Source organism: Podarcis vaucheri (assembly GCF_965113315.1).
Source record: "Podarcis vaucheri genome assembly, chromosome: 11".
Classification (NCBI taxonomy): domain Eukaryota; kingdom Metazoa; phylum Chordata; class Lepidosauria; order Squamata; family Lacertidae; genus Podarcis; species Podarcis vaucheri.
Window position 1 is genome coordinate 15,811,255 of NC_138749.1, and position 14,014 is coordinate 15,825,268.

The following is a 14,014-nucleotide window of genomic DNA, read 5'->3' on the forward strand; positions in this document are numbered from 1 at the left end:
AGGGAGGGAGGGAGGGGAGAGAGGATTTGGGGCTCTGGAAAAATGGCCGGAATGAACTCCTCTCCTCAGTCTCGTCCCCGCTCCCTTCTTCCTTAAAGATAAACCATTGCTTTTATTTTCCTTTTCATGCTGTGGTTTCTGAGCGTTTGGTTAAAATTGTGGCGTTATACTTGGTAAGAAAAGGCAGGCTGATGCTGTAATGCAGTGATGGCCAAACTTGGCCTTCCAGCTGTTTTGAGACTACAATTCCCATCATCCCTGACTACTGGTCCTGTTACCTTGGGATGATGGGAGTTGTAGTCCCATTACAGCTGGAGGGCCAAGTTTGGCCATCATTGCTCTAGTGCATTGAAATACCTATGCTGCGGATTTTGGGGTGATGGGATTGCATTGTGGTGGGAGTTTTGGGTTTCTCCTCACCTGCTTCCCAAAAGGGTATGCCCTCGGAAGGTGAGATTCGGGGCTTGCACTGTCTTCTGCATCTGTCTCAGCCTAACCACAATAATAACTGTGTGTGTGTGTGTGTGTGTCTGTGCTTATTGCACGTCCACATGTTTAAAGTGCATTAGACAAGGAATAATGGCTGATTTCCAGGCAATGGGGATGATTATGTGCTTTCAATCCTTTTATACCAAGTGAAGATCTCTGCGGTGTAGTGGTTAGTGCACTGGACTAGAACCTGGGAGACCTGGGTTCAAATCCCCACTCAGCGACATAAAAGTCCACTGGGTAACCTTGGGGCCAGTCTCTTAGCCTAACCCAGGGGCAGCAAGGTTTACCCCGCCTGGGCCGGTTCACTCCAGCGGAGGTCCCTCCATGGGCCGAATCGCATGCGTGTGAGTGCGCGCACCTGCCATTTTCGGTGTCTGCGCAGATGCGATTTCCGGTGCTGCAGAAGGGAGTCCCCGCACCGCGCCGGTTTAATGCAGCGCGCAAGGACTCGCCGAGTGGGCGGCTTGGTTTGGAGGCAGCTCATGGACCGGTTAAACGGCCCTTGTGGGCCTTTTGTGGCCCATGGGCCTTAGGTTGCTGAGCCCTATCCTAACCTACTGAACAGGGTTATTGTGAGGATTAAATGGAGAGGCAGAGAAGAGTGCTTGCCACCGTCAGCTCCTTCGAAGTGGGATAGAAATGTAATAATGAATTTTTTAAAAAAAATTAACCTGGCATCTTTCACACTTTAAGATGACCATCTTGATTCTTAACGCTGCTTCTTCCCACAGGGACTGATCAAGGACTCTCCCGTGCGAAGAGCTGTGAAGGACACCCTTTCTAACCCGCAATCTCCGCAGCCTTCTCCCTACAATTCTCCAAAACCACAGCATAAGTTGACGCAAAGCTTCTTACCTCCTGGCTGGGAGATGCGAATAGCACCCAATGGCAGACCTTTCTTTATCGATCACAACACAAAGACCACTACATGGGTAAGAGGAATTCCAAATGTGTGCATCTCTTTTGCGGGGGACCTGGGGTGTGTGTACAGGGCTTAGCAACAGAGACCAGAAAACATATGAAAGTTGGGGTGGAAGCAGCAGGGAATGGGGAGATACCACAGTATATTTCAGCAGAATTCAGTAGAGGGTAGTCTACAGGCGGCTTCTACACTTGTTTCTTTTTTGAACTATCGTTTCAGCCTGTAATGTTTTTTTTCTGATAAGCTACTCCATGGAATTTTAAATATTATGTTCTCCTTAGCAGCAGCTCAGTGGACGCACATTATGCTTTAAAGCTTTTGCCCTATAACCCTATATTGTATGCTCTGTGCTGAAAATAGACAGTTTCTCCAACTTCTCCAGTCAATTATTATTATTGTTGCTAGGCCACGGTACTTGGCATTTTAGAGAATGAATATATATATAAAAGACATGTCCTTTCCCTAAGGAGCTTACGGTGCATTCTGAACTCATTTGCTTTGCTCTCTAGATGTCGTCTTTTACATCCAGGGATAGTTCAGTTGGTAGAGCACAATACTCTTAAATCTCAGGGTCATGGGTTTGAGCCCTTGTCGAGCAAAAGATTCCTGCGTTGCAATGGGTTTGACTAGATGACCCTCATGGTCCCTTCCAACTCTACAGTTCCATAATTCTTGTTATCTCTGTGATCTCTGCACACACAACGCCATCTTCAAAAGCTTCTCTCTGGATCCTGCCGTGCTGCTTTCTGTTATGCTCTTATTGGCATAGAAGGCTGCCTTCATATCAAGTCAGACCATTGGTCTAGCTAGCTAAGCATTGTAAATGCTCACTGATAGCAACTCTCCCAATCCTTCTGCCTCACATTCAGCCTCCTGGGCTCCTCCAGACACCGGAAATAAAAAAAAAGGTGTTACAATATCAGCCTGCATATCTGGCCTTCTCCAGAATAATTGAGACGGAGTGAAACTTCATAGCAGAAAATAAACTGCAAACCTCTGCCCAGCTGCATAGAACCCTGTAGGTTTTAATAGGCTGAAATCCTATCTAGTCATAAATTCATTGGGTCTTACTGCCAGCTAAGTAGATTTAGAGTTGCAGCCCTTAGAGATATACCAAAAGCCAGGTGTGAGATTTCTAGCTATAAGGTTTGAACAAAGCCCATTACAGTGGTACCTCCGGTTACATACTTAATTCGTTCCAGAGGTCTGTTCTTAACCTGAAACTGTTCTTAACCTGAAGCACCACTTTAGCTAATGGGGCCTCCTGCTGCCGCCGCACAATTTCTGTTCTCATCCTGAAGCAGAGTTCTTAACCCAGGGTACTATTTCTGGGTTAGCGGAGTCCATAACCTGAAGCATATGTAACCTGAAGCATATGTAACCCGAGGTACCACTGTACATTATTTAATAGGTTGCTTGAAAGTTCAGCATGCAATTTGCTAATCAGCTATAAGGAATGTTGTTTCCATGAGAAGGGGGAAGAAGCTAAAACAGTTGCACGAGTTACTGTTGAAAACGGTTTGCATCTGCTCATTTGAACTATGCACTCCTAAAGAAAACATTCCTTCAAAATAGTTGTGTACGTGGTTTGCGTTACACCGCAAATGCAATAGTGGGTTGCAAGGTTCAGTATACAAAGTGACTACTTCTTCTCTGAGTCAAAGAATTCGTGAAGAAATGGCTTTGATAGGAGAGGCCCGAGTAAAGGTTTAAATATGAAATGGATGTGCATGCAGATCCAAGCTATGGCGTTCTTACAGCAACTTGCTTGCAATTACAGGAAGATCCGCGGCTGAAATTCCCAGTGCACCTGCGTTCAAAAGCTGCTTTAAACCCTAATGACTTAGGTCCCCTTCCTGTAAGTATCCACCTTCATATGTTTGTACAGTTTGATCTAGACGCTTGCTGCATGTGTGGATAGATTTGTGTGCGGTGGCGGTTGTGTCTGTTGTACCTGCTGCTTTACTGTGAACAAAAACGTGTCCCCCAGAGTCTTTCTAACAGCACTTTTGAAGTGTCCAGTCACTTGACTGCTTGGCTGCGATGCCTGCCCATTTAGCTGTGGCATACGAAAGGACAAACGTAGCCTTCGCTGAAGGTTAAATCACTGCACAGTCTCTGGATTGGGTTTTAAAGTTAGGTTTTAAAGAGAGGGAAGACTTGAAAATATCATCATTAGGGAATATGACTCATTTCATAATACATTCTCAGCCTGCTGATGGAGATATGTATATATGTACATATTATTCTCCCCTGTTCTTTCATAGGCCTTCTCAAATCCAGCTTAATGGCTGGATTCTTTTCTGCAGCGTGAACAGAGAGTCTGCTTCGTGGCTTTAATTTACATGAGTAAATGACAACTTTGCATTTCAGACTGTCCTCTGAGAGGCAGAGAGTTTGTAGGATTGTATGAAGATGCCACTGGTTTGCATTCTGGTAATAAGAAACAAGAGAACCGATTTTGTTGCTCTCAGCGGCCTCTTCCCCCACCCCAACACATATACTATGTTTACCTCCTGGGAAAAGCTGTGTTGTGTTCCATTTGTACGTGCCCCTATTCTAAAGGCTAAGAATAAAACTATTCTAAGAAGCTGCCTTAACATGAGTCAGAATGTGGGTTTATCCTTAGCGCCATACAGTCGTAACTCAGCTCCCGAACGCCTTGGGAGTCAAACGTTCCAGCTCCTGAACGGTCGAGAACCGGAAGTGAGTGTTCCTGTTTTCGAATGTTCTTTTGGAAGCTGAACATCCGACAAGGCTTCCGCGGCTTCCGATTGGCTGCAGGAGCTTCCGTTTCGGAAGTCAAATGGACTTCCGGAACGGATTCTGTTTGACTTCCGAGGTACGACCGTACTGTCAGTTCTGACTGCAAGCAGCCCTCCCACATCAGAAGCATTTCTGAGCCCTGCTCCCTGAGAGTAGAGAAGCCAGGGGCCAAATCTGGAACCTTCAGGTTGCAGCGCATGCCCTCTCTGTCTTTCTCAACTCTGGCAATGTTGACTGCAATGGAGGCTTTGTTGTTGGGAACACCTGTGTCCAGACCTAGAATCCATTCATTCTCCAGGAACGAAAGCAGCTTCTGTTTGGCTTGGACATTCTCCCTGTCCGTTGGTTTGATGGGAAAGAACCAGATTCACATATCACCATTTGGTATGCGCAATCTGGTTCCCTTCCCTGGAATAGGTGGTACCCATTGTGTGCAAGAGAGCCATGCGTTCCTCGGATCGCACATGGCTCAGAATGCAAAACCGAACCTCAGAACAACTGTATATACCAACGTGGAGCGTTCTTAAAGGGAGAAGAAGATAGGTTTGCCTGCTTGAAATAAGTGCACATTAGTACATCAATAAATATTCATTCTCCTGCTGATGTTGTTTTGTTTATTTGTTTATTTTTTTTCTTTAATTACAGCCTGGTTGGGAGGAAAGGATACATTTGGATGGAAGAACGTTTTATATAGACCATAGTAAGTAGGCACACAGGTTCTACGGCAAGTAGATGAAGGGAGGTAATCAATATTGAAGTGAAAGCTTTGTAATTTTACTCTTCATTTAGGAAGCCAGGTGTTGATATGTGGCGACATTCATACCCGAGAATTAGTGCCTTCCTACGGTACTGTATAATTCACCAAAAGCTTGCTTTTAATTGGCTCATCAAGCTTTGTCCCTATTTGATCTTGTGAAGCATTAACATTTCTTCTTTGTGGTTGTTTTTGTTGAACTTCTTTGGATTTTTTTTATTTTTTGGTGTTGTGGATGGATCCCATGGCTTATATGCACTTATTAATAAACGAAAGCACACTCTAGGAATAGAAAATAAGATGAGAAGAAAAAATAATGATGTAGCCACGAGTCTGTCTATGTAGGCAGTGGAAGAAATTTTCAATAGAATCTTCCCCCCCCACAAATTACTCAAAAGGAGGTCTTGGGGCAATGCCAGTTCTGACCTTATTTTCTATTTGTGGCATGTTAATCTTGCACTCTCCCTGTTAATCTCTCTACACTTCTGTTCCTTGAAGTTCCAGTGTAAATGGTGTTTCATTGTAGACCCTGTCCTATTACAGCACCTCTGAACAAGTGTGTGGGTCTTTGTTGTGTTTTGACTATCAACTGGCAACAGAAATAATTTGTTCTTCCGCTGGGCTGGGAGTGTTTGTGATTTTTTTTCTTTATATCTTCATGAATACATATTGCTCATTAAATATCTTCTTGAGATTAAAAAAAGGGGGAAACAGAAGAAAGTAGTATTGAACTTGTAAAATTAACTTTTGTTTAAAAAAATATCAATGTGCCATTGTTGTGTTCTATGTTTTCCTTGGAACTCCATAGAATTAACCACTAGACGTATCCATAGTTGTATGGTGCCAGGTTTTTATTCTCAGTTAAACTGCTTGCGTAAAGTAGTTTAAGTATTTTGCAAGTGCATGAATAGCTTTTAAGTAGTATTGTGGCTTTAGTATAAGGAATAGAATTCATACACTTTCAGAACTAGATTGGCCCATTTTTGTGGGGGGGGGGGGAGAACACCTGTATTTAACTAAGAAACTGAAGCTTAAAGTCGCCAGTTACCCCTTAATTCTGTGTATCTTCCACCTGTTCCAGTATAATATGTCTTCAGTGCTGAAGCTTGGGGTACACTGCATCCTAAGCATTGATTTGTTGCCACTCTCAATTCTAAATAACTGCTTTTTGTGGCAGCCCCAGGAATACATGGTACCCCAAGCATCAAAATCTGGGTACAGGGTGATGAAATGGTCGTTTGCCGTCGCCAAGGCTTTAAAACCAACTCACTCCCCTGTTGAGCATAATATTCCTGCATTGCCTGAGGTTGGAGTACATTCGACCCCTTCCAGCTCTACAGTTCTATGATTCTATTATTCCTTATGGGTGTTGGAAGTTCTTAGGAGGCTACTTCATACCTATGGTCCCTTAAGTAAGCCACATGCATACGCAGCTGTGCCATGGAATCATAGAATTGTAGAATTGGAAAAGGATCCCAAGGATCGTCTACTCCAACCCAATCCCACAAGGATGTTTATTTCAGTCAAAGCCCTTCTTGCGTCCATCACGGTTTCAAGCAACTCTGCCTACTTTACCAACAGGCAAAGGGCAGAAATTGAGCCGTTTGCAGTTTCTCTGTGATAAAGCTGTCCTCAGTTTCTGAAAGGTCAAGCAGTGCAGAAAAACGTTGCCATGTTCGTGTAGTGTATGCTTCCATCCACACCGTTCTGCAGTGATTTCTTTTGCAAATAAATAAATAAATAAATAAATATTACTGTTGGGGGCCGCTCAGAGTGGCTGGAGAAACCTAGCCAGATGGGCAGGGTATAAATAATAAAATTATAATTATTATTATTAAAACATACATTTATGCTTAAAGAAGCCATATCAGTGAGCTCTATGGTCAAGTTATTTTAACAGTTCTGCCATGATTCCCACTCCCTAATTTTGTGTGTTTGTGGGCTGCCAAAGGGTATATTGTTTCTGAGAGCCTAAAATTGCACTTGTGTTCTGTTATCACTTAACGTGTGTTAGATAGTAAAAGTCTGTAAATACGTTCCCAAAGGCAATGCTTTCCTACTTATGACTACTATTGCTGCAGTTTTTGAACTTTAAAAGAGCCACAAATAATCCCCAGGACTGTTAGCTCAGTTGGTAGAGCATGAGGCTCTTAATCTCAAAGTCGTGGGTTTGAGCCCCGCGTTGGGCAAAAAGATTCCTGCATTGCAGGGGGCTAGACTAGATGACTCTTGTGGTCCCTTCCAACTCTACAATTCTATGATTCTGTGTTTCCCCCTAGTTCAGTATTTACAATTGCTTGCTTGTATTAGGACCCTCAAAGGGACGCGAGTGGCGCTGTGGGTTAAACCACAGAACCTAGGACTTGCTGATCAGAAGGTCGGTGGTTCGAATCCCCGCCATGGGGTGAGCTCCCGTTGCTTGGTCCCTGCTCCTGCCAACCTAGCAGTTCGAAAGCACATCAAAGTGCAAGTAGATAAATAGGTACCACTCCATGCGCTGCTCTGGTTCGCCAGAAACGGCTCAGTCATGCTGGCCACATGACCCGGAAGCTGTACGCCGGCTCCCTCGGCCAATAAAGCGAGATGAGCGCCGCAACCCCAGAGTCGGTCATGACTGGACCTAATGGTCAGGGGTCCCTTTACCTTTACCTATTAGGACCCTCATGTCACCCTTTGGAAGGCTAGGCCTCGTGCCTTAAGCTGCTTCACGAACACAACAGGATGGCAAAAGGATATTAAGGAAAGCTTCTCCACTCTTTTACACATAGGCTTGCAACATAAATCAGACTCGTCACACTGCACCCACCCCAGCTTTGGTGTACCCCAAAACATACAAACACATTCCTTCCAAAGGGTTGCACAGACTTGTACACAGTCTTAATATGTGACACGCACTCAAACAAAAAACAGACACAGTCACCTTAGACACTGAGAGCACCCATATATAAATGAAGTCTCTGCATTTCAGAGTCTTGATTTAAAGTCTATATGGGCTTGTGAGAACTTCAGACATACGAGTTGATCTTGCCACCATCCTAAATGGTACTTTTCCCTCCAGGTTGGGGAGCCTAAGGCCGTTGAGGAATGTTCCTCATATACACAGTGGTCAGATTCCAGACCCAGGACAGGCCACAAAATATAATTGTGCTGAGAGAGAGAGAGAGATTTTATATATACATATTCCTAAATTTCCTCTATGTGGGCAGGAGATACCTTTATAATTCATGCCATAGGTTCTGAAATGCCTTTCTTCTTCACAAAGCTGTTTCCCAACACATACAGCCCTCTTGTCTTCATCTAGCTTTCTCCCCAACAGTGCATATACCCCAATAGCTGCCTGCTCCAGGTTTTTTCCGTTTCTCTCTCTCTCCATAGGATTGTCTCCCATGCGCTATGCAATAGCAGGACAGCTTTAAAAAACCTATAACTGAATTGATATTTTAAGGGTTCTAATTAAGTCTACTCTGAATTTGACAAACAAAACAAATCAAACAGGTTTCTAACCTCCTCCATTTCTAACCTCCTCCATTCTCTAGGGCTTTACCCATCCCACTCTTTCCCTCTAGCATTTCATTCCAGCCGTCCGTCCTGACATTTATGAGCTAGTGGGATAGCCCTAATGTCTATCCCGGAAGTAGTTTTTAAATAAGTCATCCTCAGAGAAACATAGAATCCATTTGCACTGTAAATTTAGTCAGGTGTTTGGAGCAGTTCATTAGTCTGCATTTTTGCATATCTAATCTGAGCGGAAGACAAATTATAAATCCCTGGAAAGAGGGGTTTATAATTTGTATATGTGATACTATAAAGTCTGTTAACTAATGAAGTGCTAGATTATAGATGGTAGTTGCATTTTTGAATGGATGTTTCCCACTAAACAATTGTGATGGGGGATTTAATGGATGGGGTGTTCATAATTCCCCCCTAACACTGCAGAATGTAGTTATAAAGAGATAGGCAAGAAGAGGAATGTTTTGTTGTTGTTTTAAATCTCAGTTTGGATGTAAAAAGAATTCTGGAAGAGAACTTATGTTGCGGTTTCTCTTGTTAACTTACAGATAATAAAATTACCCAGTGGGAAGACCCCAGACTGCAGAATCCTGCTATTACTGGTCCAGTAAGTACTGAATGGAGAGTTTTGTATAAATTTGAGTTGAGGCATCTGTGATTGGCAGCTGTCACCCTGAGGATCATTGTGAGCAAAATAGTCCTGCTTGCTTTGAAGGAAAACTGCCCACCCACTTTTCTCATTATCGGCTCTTGGCTTCTTTTTCATCATCTGTTCATCAGCCAATCATATCAATCATATCAATACCTATTCAGGGGGCTCGATTCCACTACACACAAGCAATTCTGCTAGTGCAACAAGCCTTTTCTTCCACTTCTCCAGTGCCCTCTGTGCTACCTGCAATTGGCTTTGAAGGGTGTTGGGAGTTGCCCCCAGAACAGTGGGGTGGGGAGCAGAGGGAGAATTGTTCCATCTGGCAAGAGCAATTGCCATTAAATTCGTCCTGGGGTTTCGAAAGCCACCTTGAGGGTTAGCAGATGAAAAGGAGAGGTGGTTCTGTGCGTGTCAACTGCATACTGGTGGCACTCCAGATGAAATGACCGAATGACTCCTTGCAGCAATTTAATACAGATACTTAGAAGCATGGAGGACAAGATGGAACCTTGAGGCATGAAATGGAGCAAAAAGTCCCCCAGCACCATGTTGTGAAGCCCATTCCCCCCAGAAAGGACCCTTTCCATTATAACACGATGCCTCCAGCTCAGAGAGGAGGCGCAGGTACCATAGTAAGTGGTATCAAACAGGGTTGTATTTTGCCTATTCATTCCTTAGTGTAAGAGTGACTCAAAATAAAACTAGAAGCCAGACTGGAACGCATCCAATAAATAATATCATCCAAGACTGCCTATAGACATGAGAGAGCAGGCACCTTCTCCAATCCCTTCCTCAGAAATAGGTAGTTTTGGATACTGGGTGAAAATTATCCAAACTAGAACTAGAGAAAAAAGCAGAGACATCACCTTGCCAACAAAGGTCAATATAGTTAAAGCTATGGTTTTCCCAGTAGTGATGTATGGAAGTGAGAGCTGGACCACAAAGAAGGCTGATCGCCAAAGAATTGATGCTTTTGAATTATGGTGCTGGAGGAGACTCTTGAGAGTCCCATGGACTGCAAGAAGATCAAACCTCTCCATTCTGAAGGAAATCAGCCCTGAGTGCTCACTGGAAGGACAGATCCTGAAGCTGCGGCTCCAATACTTTGGCCATCTCGTGAGAAGAGAAGACTCCCTGGAAAAGCCCCTGATGTTGGGAAAGATGGAGGGCACAAGGAGAAGGGGACGACAGAGGACGAGATGGTTGAATAGTGTTCTCGAAGCTACCAGCATGAGTTTGACCAAACTGTGGGAGGCAGTGGAAGACAGGAGGGCCTGGCGTGCTCTGGTCCATGCGGTCACGAAGAGTCAGACATGACTAAACGACAACAGAACTATAGAGTTAAAAAAGGACCCTGGTAGCGATCTTCCCACTTAATGTAGGAGCCACCAATGCAGGGTGCAACCGCTCTGTCCGTGACAGGTGGCTGTCTAGCCTCTGCTTAAACACCTCCGTCAAAGGAGAGCTTTCTAAAGTTGCCTGTTAAAGCAGGGTGGAACTTGACTTTTCGAACAGTGGCCAACTTCATCAGGGCAACTGGGAACAAGCTTGCACTCAAAGATGCATTGGCAACCTCTGACGTCTGGATCAAAAACCCAACTCTGCCTGATTTTAATAAACATGAAGAGCCAAGGATCCATTTTGCAAGTGCTCAGATCCTCAGGCTACACGAGCTGGAAAGAATCCTCAGTAACAGATGTCTGTAAAAGTGGACTGAACCTTCTGTTTATTTTATTCTAACTGCAATCATGTGCTCCCCACAGTCTTTGTTCTTTGTTTCTTGAGAGAGAATGTGTGTGTGTGTGTATAACACGACCAGATGATATCCCGGCAGGATCTATCTGCTTCTAATAAGAGTATACAGTTAGATTGCACTGCCATGCCTAACTATATATAACAAATCCAGCAGTCAGAAGCTTGCAGAGCTTAAACCAAGGGAACTGGTTTGTTATCCCAAGCTTTTTTTTTTGGGGGGGGGTGAATTGTCTAGAAAGCATGAGACAGGGTGGTGGATTTTTTCAATTTGTGGCAACTGTTAATCTTGTAAGTAATCGTAGTTTTTCTTTTTCAAAACAAATGCTCTTTGGCAGTTAATCAGTTGCTTGTCTTGAACCCCTAAATAGTTAGAATGATTGTGTGGGCAAGAGGACCCTTAATACTTCCAGCTGGGCAAGCTTTTTTAAAGTATTAATTTTTTGGTCAGGTTTCTAGTCCCTGTGTATAAGGGATATAGGATTGGTGAGAGCAGCCGTTAGCTCAGGAAGATTTTGTTTTGGCCCTTTTCTGTTATGATTCTGCTTCTCTATATTGTCTTGCTTGCTGATTGATTTATGGCGTTTACCGGTAATTGTACTCTACTGTGTATTTTGTTGCAATATGCTGTTCATTATATTTTGGGCCTTTGGGCTGAAGACCGGGATTTAAATAACAACAACATCCTCCCATCTTTCAGAGTCAACCTAAAACAGTTTTTAAAAAACAGACAAGGAATACTTAAAGGGTTGGGAAGAGGGGGTTATGTTTGTCCTTGGCATAGAAGCAATTTTGCTTGGGTGCTGCTGACAGGCTGGTTGTGACAGTTGCCGAGACAATGGATGTGATTATTTTGGTACCACATAAATGTTGGGTGATGATGATGATCAGGTCAACAAATGTGTGTAACTGGAACAGGTTTACTGATGGCATGGTGTCAGGATACTGTTTCAAATCAGGCAAAAAAGAAAACAGTCGAAGTTATGACAGTGGAGAACTTCCATATTTGCTGTAATTCAAACTCACAAAATCTGAAGGAGCCAACTTCCTCTTGGCATCTTATCACACTATGACTTCTTTGTAGAGTTCAAGAATGTCTTAATTCCTTCCCCCAAGAAAACCAATCCGTCTCCTGATTTAAAAAAATATTATTTCAGTTCCCTGAAGAGAAATTTTAACTTGGCAGTCGTACAGCCATTTTACCCATTTACCCTTTGTCGATATTCATTTTATATTTGGAGACCTGGCATTTCTCTTTTAAAATGCCGGATTGTAGAGTGTGGCGCTTTGGTGAGTAAACATCCCCTTCCAAAAAGCGTTTCGTCTCCTGAGAAAACTGTGTTAGCAAGCAGATGGATGCTTCCAGCTTCATCAGGCCTGGAAGGAGCCTGCTTCATCTGTGCTCCCTTCTGCTCTTCTGGATCGATGTCAGGCCAGCTTTTCCTTCCCCAATCCAAGACGACAAAACTTGTTTCCTAGTCCACAAGATGATTTTGAATCTTCATTAAAAAATAATAAGCATTTCCAAGGCAGCAGGAAATGTGCTCTTAACCCACCGTCACCCCAGTGCTATGAGTGAAGGAACACTTGACTATATTTCTTAATTTGGCATGCCTGATAAATAAGACCGGTTATTTTGGCACTAGAAAAATTTGGATTTGGAATACAGTAGTATACAGTGGTACCTCGGTTTACTAACTTAATCCGTTCCGGAAGTCCATTCTTAAACCGAAACCGTTCTTAAACCAAGGTGCCCTTCCACTGTTCGGCTTCCATTCTTAGACTGAGTTAAAGTTCGCAAACCGGGACACTATTTCCGATTTTGCGGAGTTCATAAACCGAATAGTTCGTAAACAGGGCTGTTCTGAAACCGAGGTATCACTGTATTTATAATGGGGTGACAAGAGAGAATCTGTGGGAAAGGCCCAAACAGGCCAATGGTTTAAAAATAGATGCGTATTCCTTCAAATGTCCGGAATGTCCTACAGTTGTAACCGTAAACACATATTCTAGGAAGCGTTTAGTTGAATTCAGTAGGGCTCCAGTTCCTGACACCTCTTTTTTTGACCACAATTTCCATTCCTGACTATATGGCCAGCTAGAGAAGTCCCATTATGTTGGGGTAATGACTTGGATCCCACCAGTGGGTTAGACCCGTATCTCCCTCCCAGGCCAACTTTGACAGGAAGGCAGCACCATCCCCCTGTCAGTCATCTGAAATCATGATGTCATGTGGCTGTCAGCTATCAAAGTTCAAGGGAGGCCACTGTAAATCACTCATCAGCACAGGTGTTTTTCATGTTTTCCATTAAACAGCAGCCTAACAGCATCACAGTTTGCACCCATGCATAGGGAATGTAAGGCCTACACAAATTACCTCCAAAAGGGTGGGGGGAGCTACCCTCTTTTATAGCCACACGTACAGAATCTGGACATCATCATGTCGAGCTCTCTGTCCGTCTGGGCAACTTAGTCGCTAATCTTGCTTGAGTATTTTATTTCAGAAAATCTGCTCTTGGCTAGCAATCTGCAAACGTGTTAGCAAGACATCTTGCGAGCAGAATTTTGTCCCACTTACTAACCCACATGCCACAGTCCCCTAATGTTGCCTTGACTAGTTACTTCAGGGCCGGACCACCCATGAGGCAAGGAGAAGCGGCTGCCTCAGGCAGCAGGATCCACAGGGGCAGCAGATCTGAGCTCCAAAGGATGCATTGCCTGCTGCTGCCATTGCCATGGCAACAGCCACGCTCCTTAATGGCCTCCTCAGCACCTCCTTTGCCATTTCACCTCTGCAGAAACCTCTCAGTGAATCGCAGGTGCTGCTGTAACTCCTCACACTGGTAGGGAGGAAATTCTGGGGGCTGCTGTTTAGGTCTCCACCTGCCTGGCATGATTCAAAGCAGCCCCCTCCCCAATATTCCCACTTCAACCATTGGGTAAGGTCAATATGATTTCCCCCCCCCCCAAGCTTGTTCCCAAAGTTGATATTCCCTCACCTTTTTGTTCCTAAAGTAGATTTTTATTCCATCCCCACTTGTTTCTGATGTAGATCTTTATTCACCCCCTTCTTCCTTGGCGGCTGTTGCACCATTTTATAGTTTGCTTCAGGTACCAAAATGTCTTGGTCCACACTTGTTCATCTATGTAAGGGGTCAGCAAACTT

General features: G+C 43.9%; 1 protein-coding gene across 10 annotated transcripts in view; it reads left to right on the top strand.

The window, feature by feature from the left end:
- The window catches only part of NEDD4L (NEDD4 like E3 ubiquitin protein ligase), a 250,903-nt gene that overhangs the window by 215,279 nt on the left and 21,610 nt on the right, over nucleotides 1-14,014 (top strand). For 6 of the 10 annotated variants that reach the window (XM_082241797.1, XM_082241792.1, XM_082241800.1 and 3 more), the window contains 5 exons: nucleotides 1,224-1,424; nucleotides 3,195-3,272; nucleotides 4,826-4,880; nucleotides 4,970-5,026; nucleotides 8,993-9,051. In XM_082241797.1, the coding sequence (XP_082097923.1) occupies nucleotides 1,224-1,424; nucleotides 3,195-3,272; nucleotides 4,826-4,880; nucleotides 4,970-5,026; nucleotides 8,993-9,051 (450 nt within the window). The remainder of the gene's footprint in view (nucleotides 1-1,223; nucleotides 1,425-3,194; nucleotides 3,273-4,825; nucleotides 4,881-4,969; nucleotides 5,027-8,992; nucleotides 9,052-14,014) is intronic. The other 4 variants (XM_082241798.1, XM_082241799.1, XM_082241793.1 and 1 more) reach the window with 1 other exon arrangement.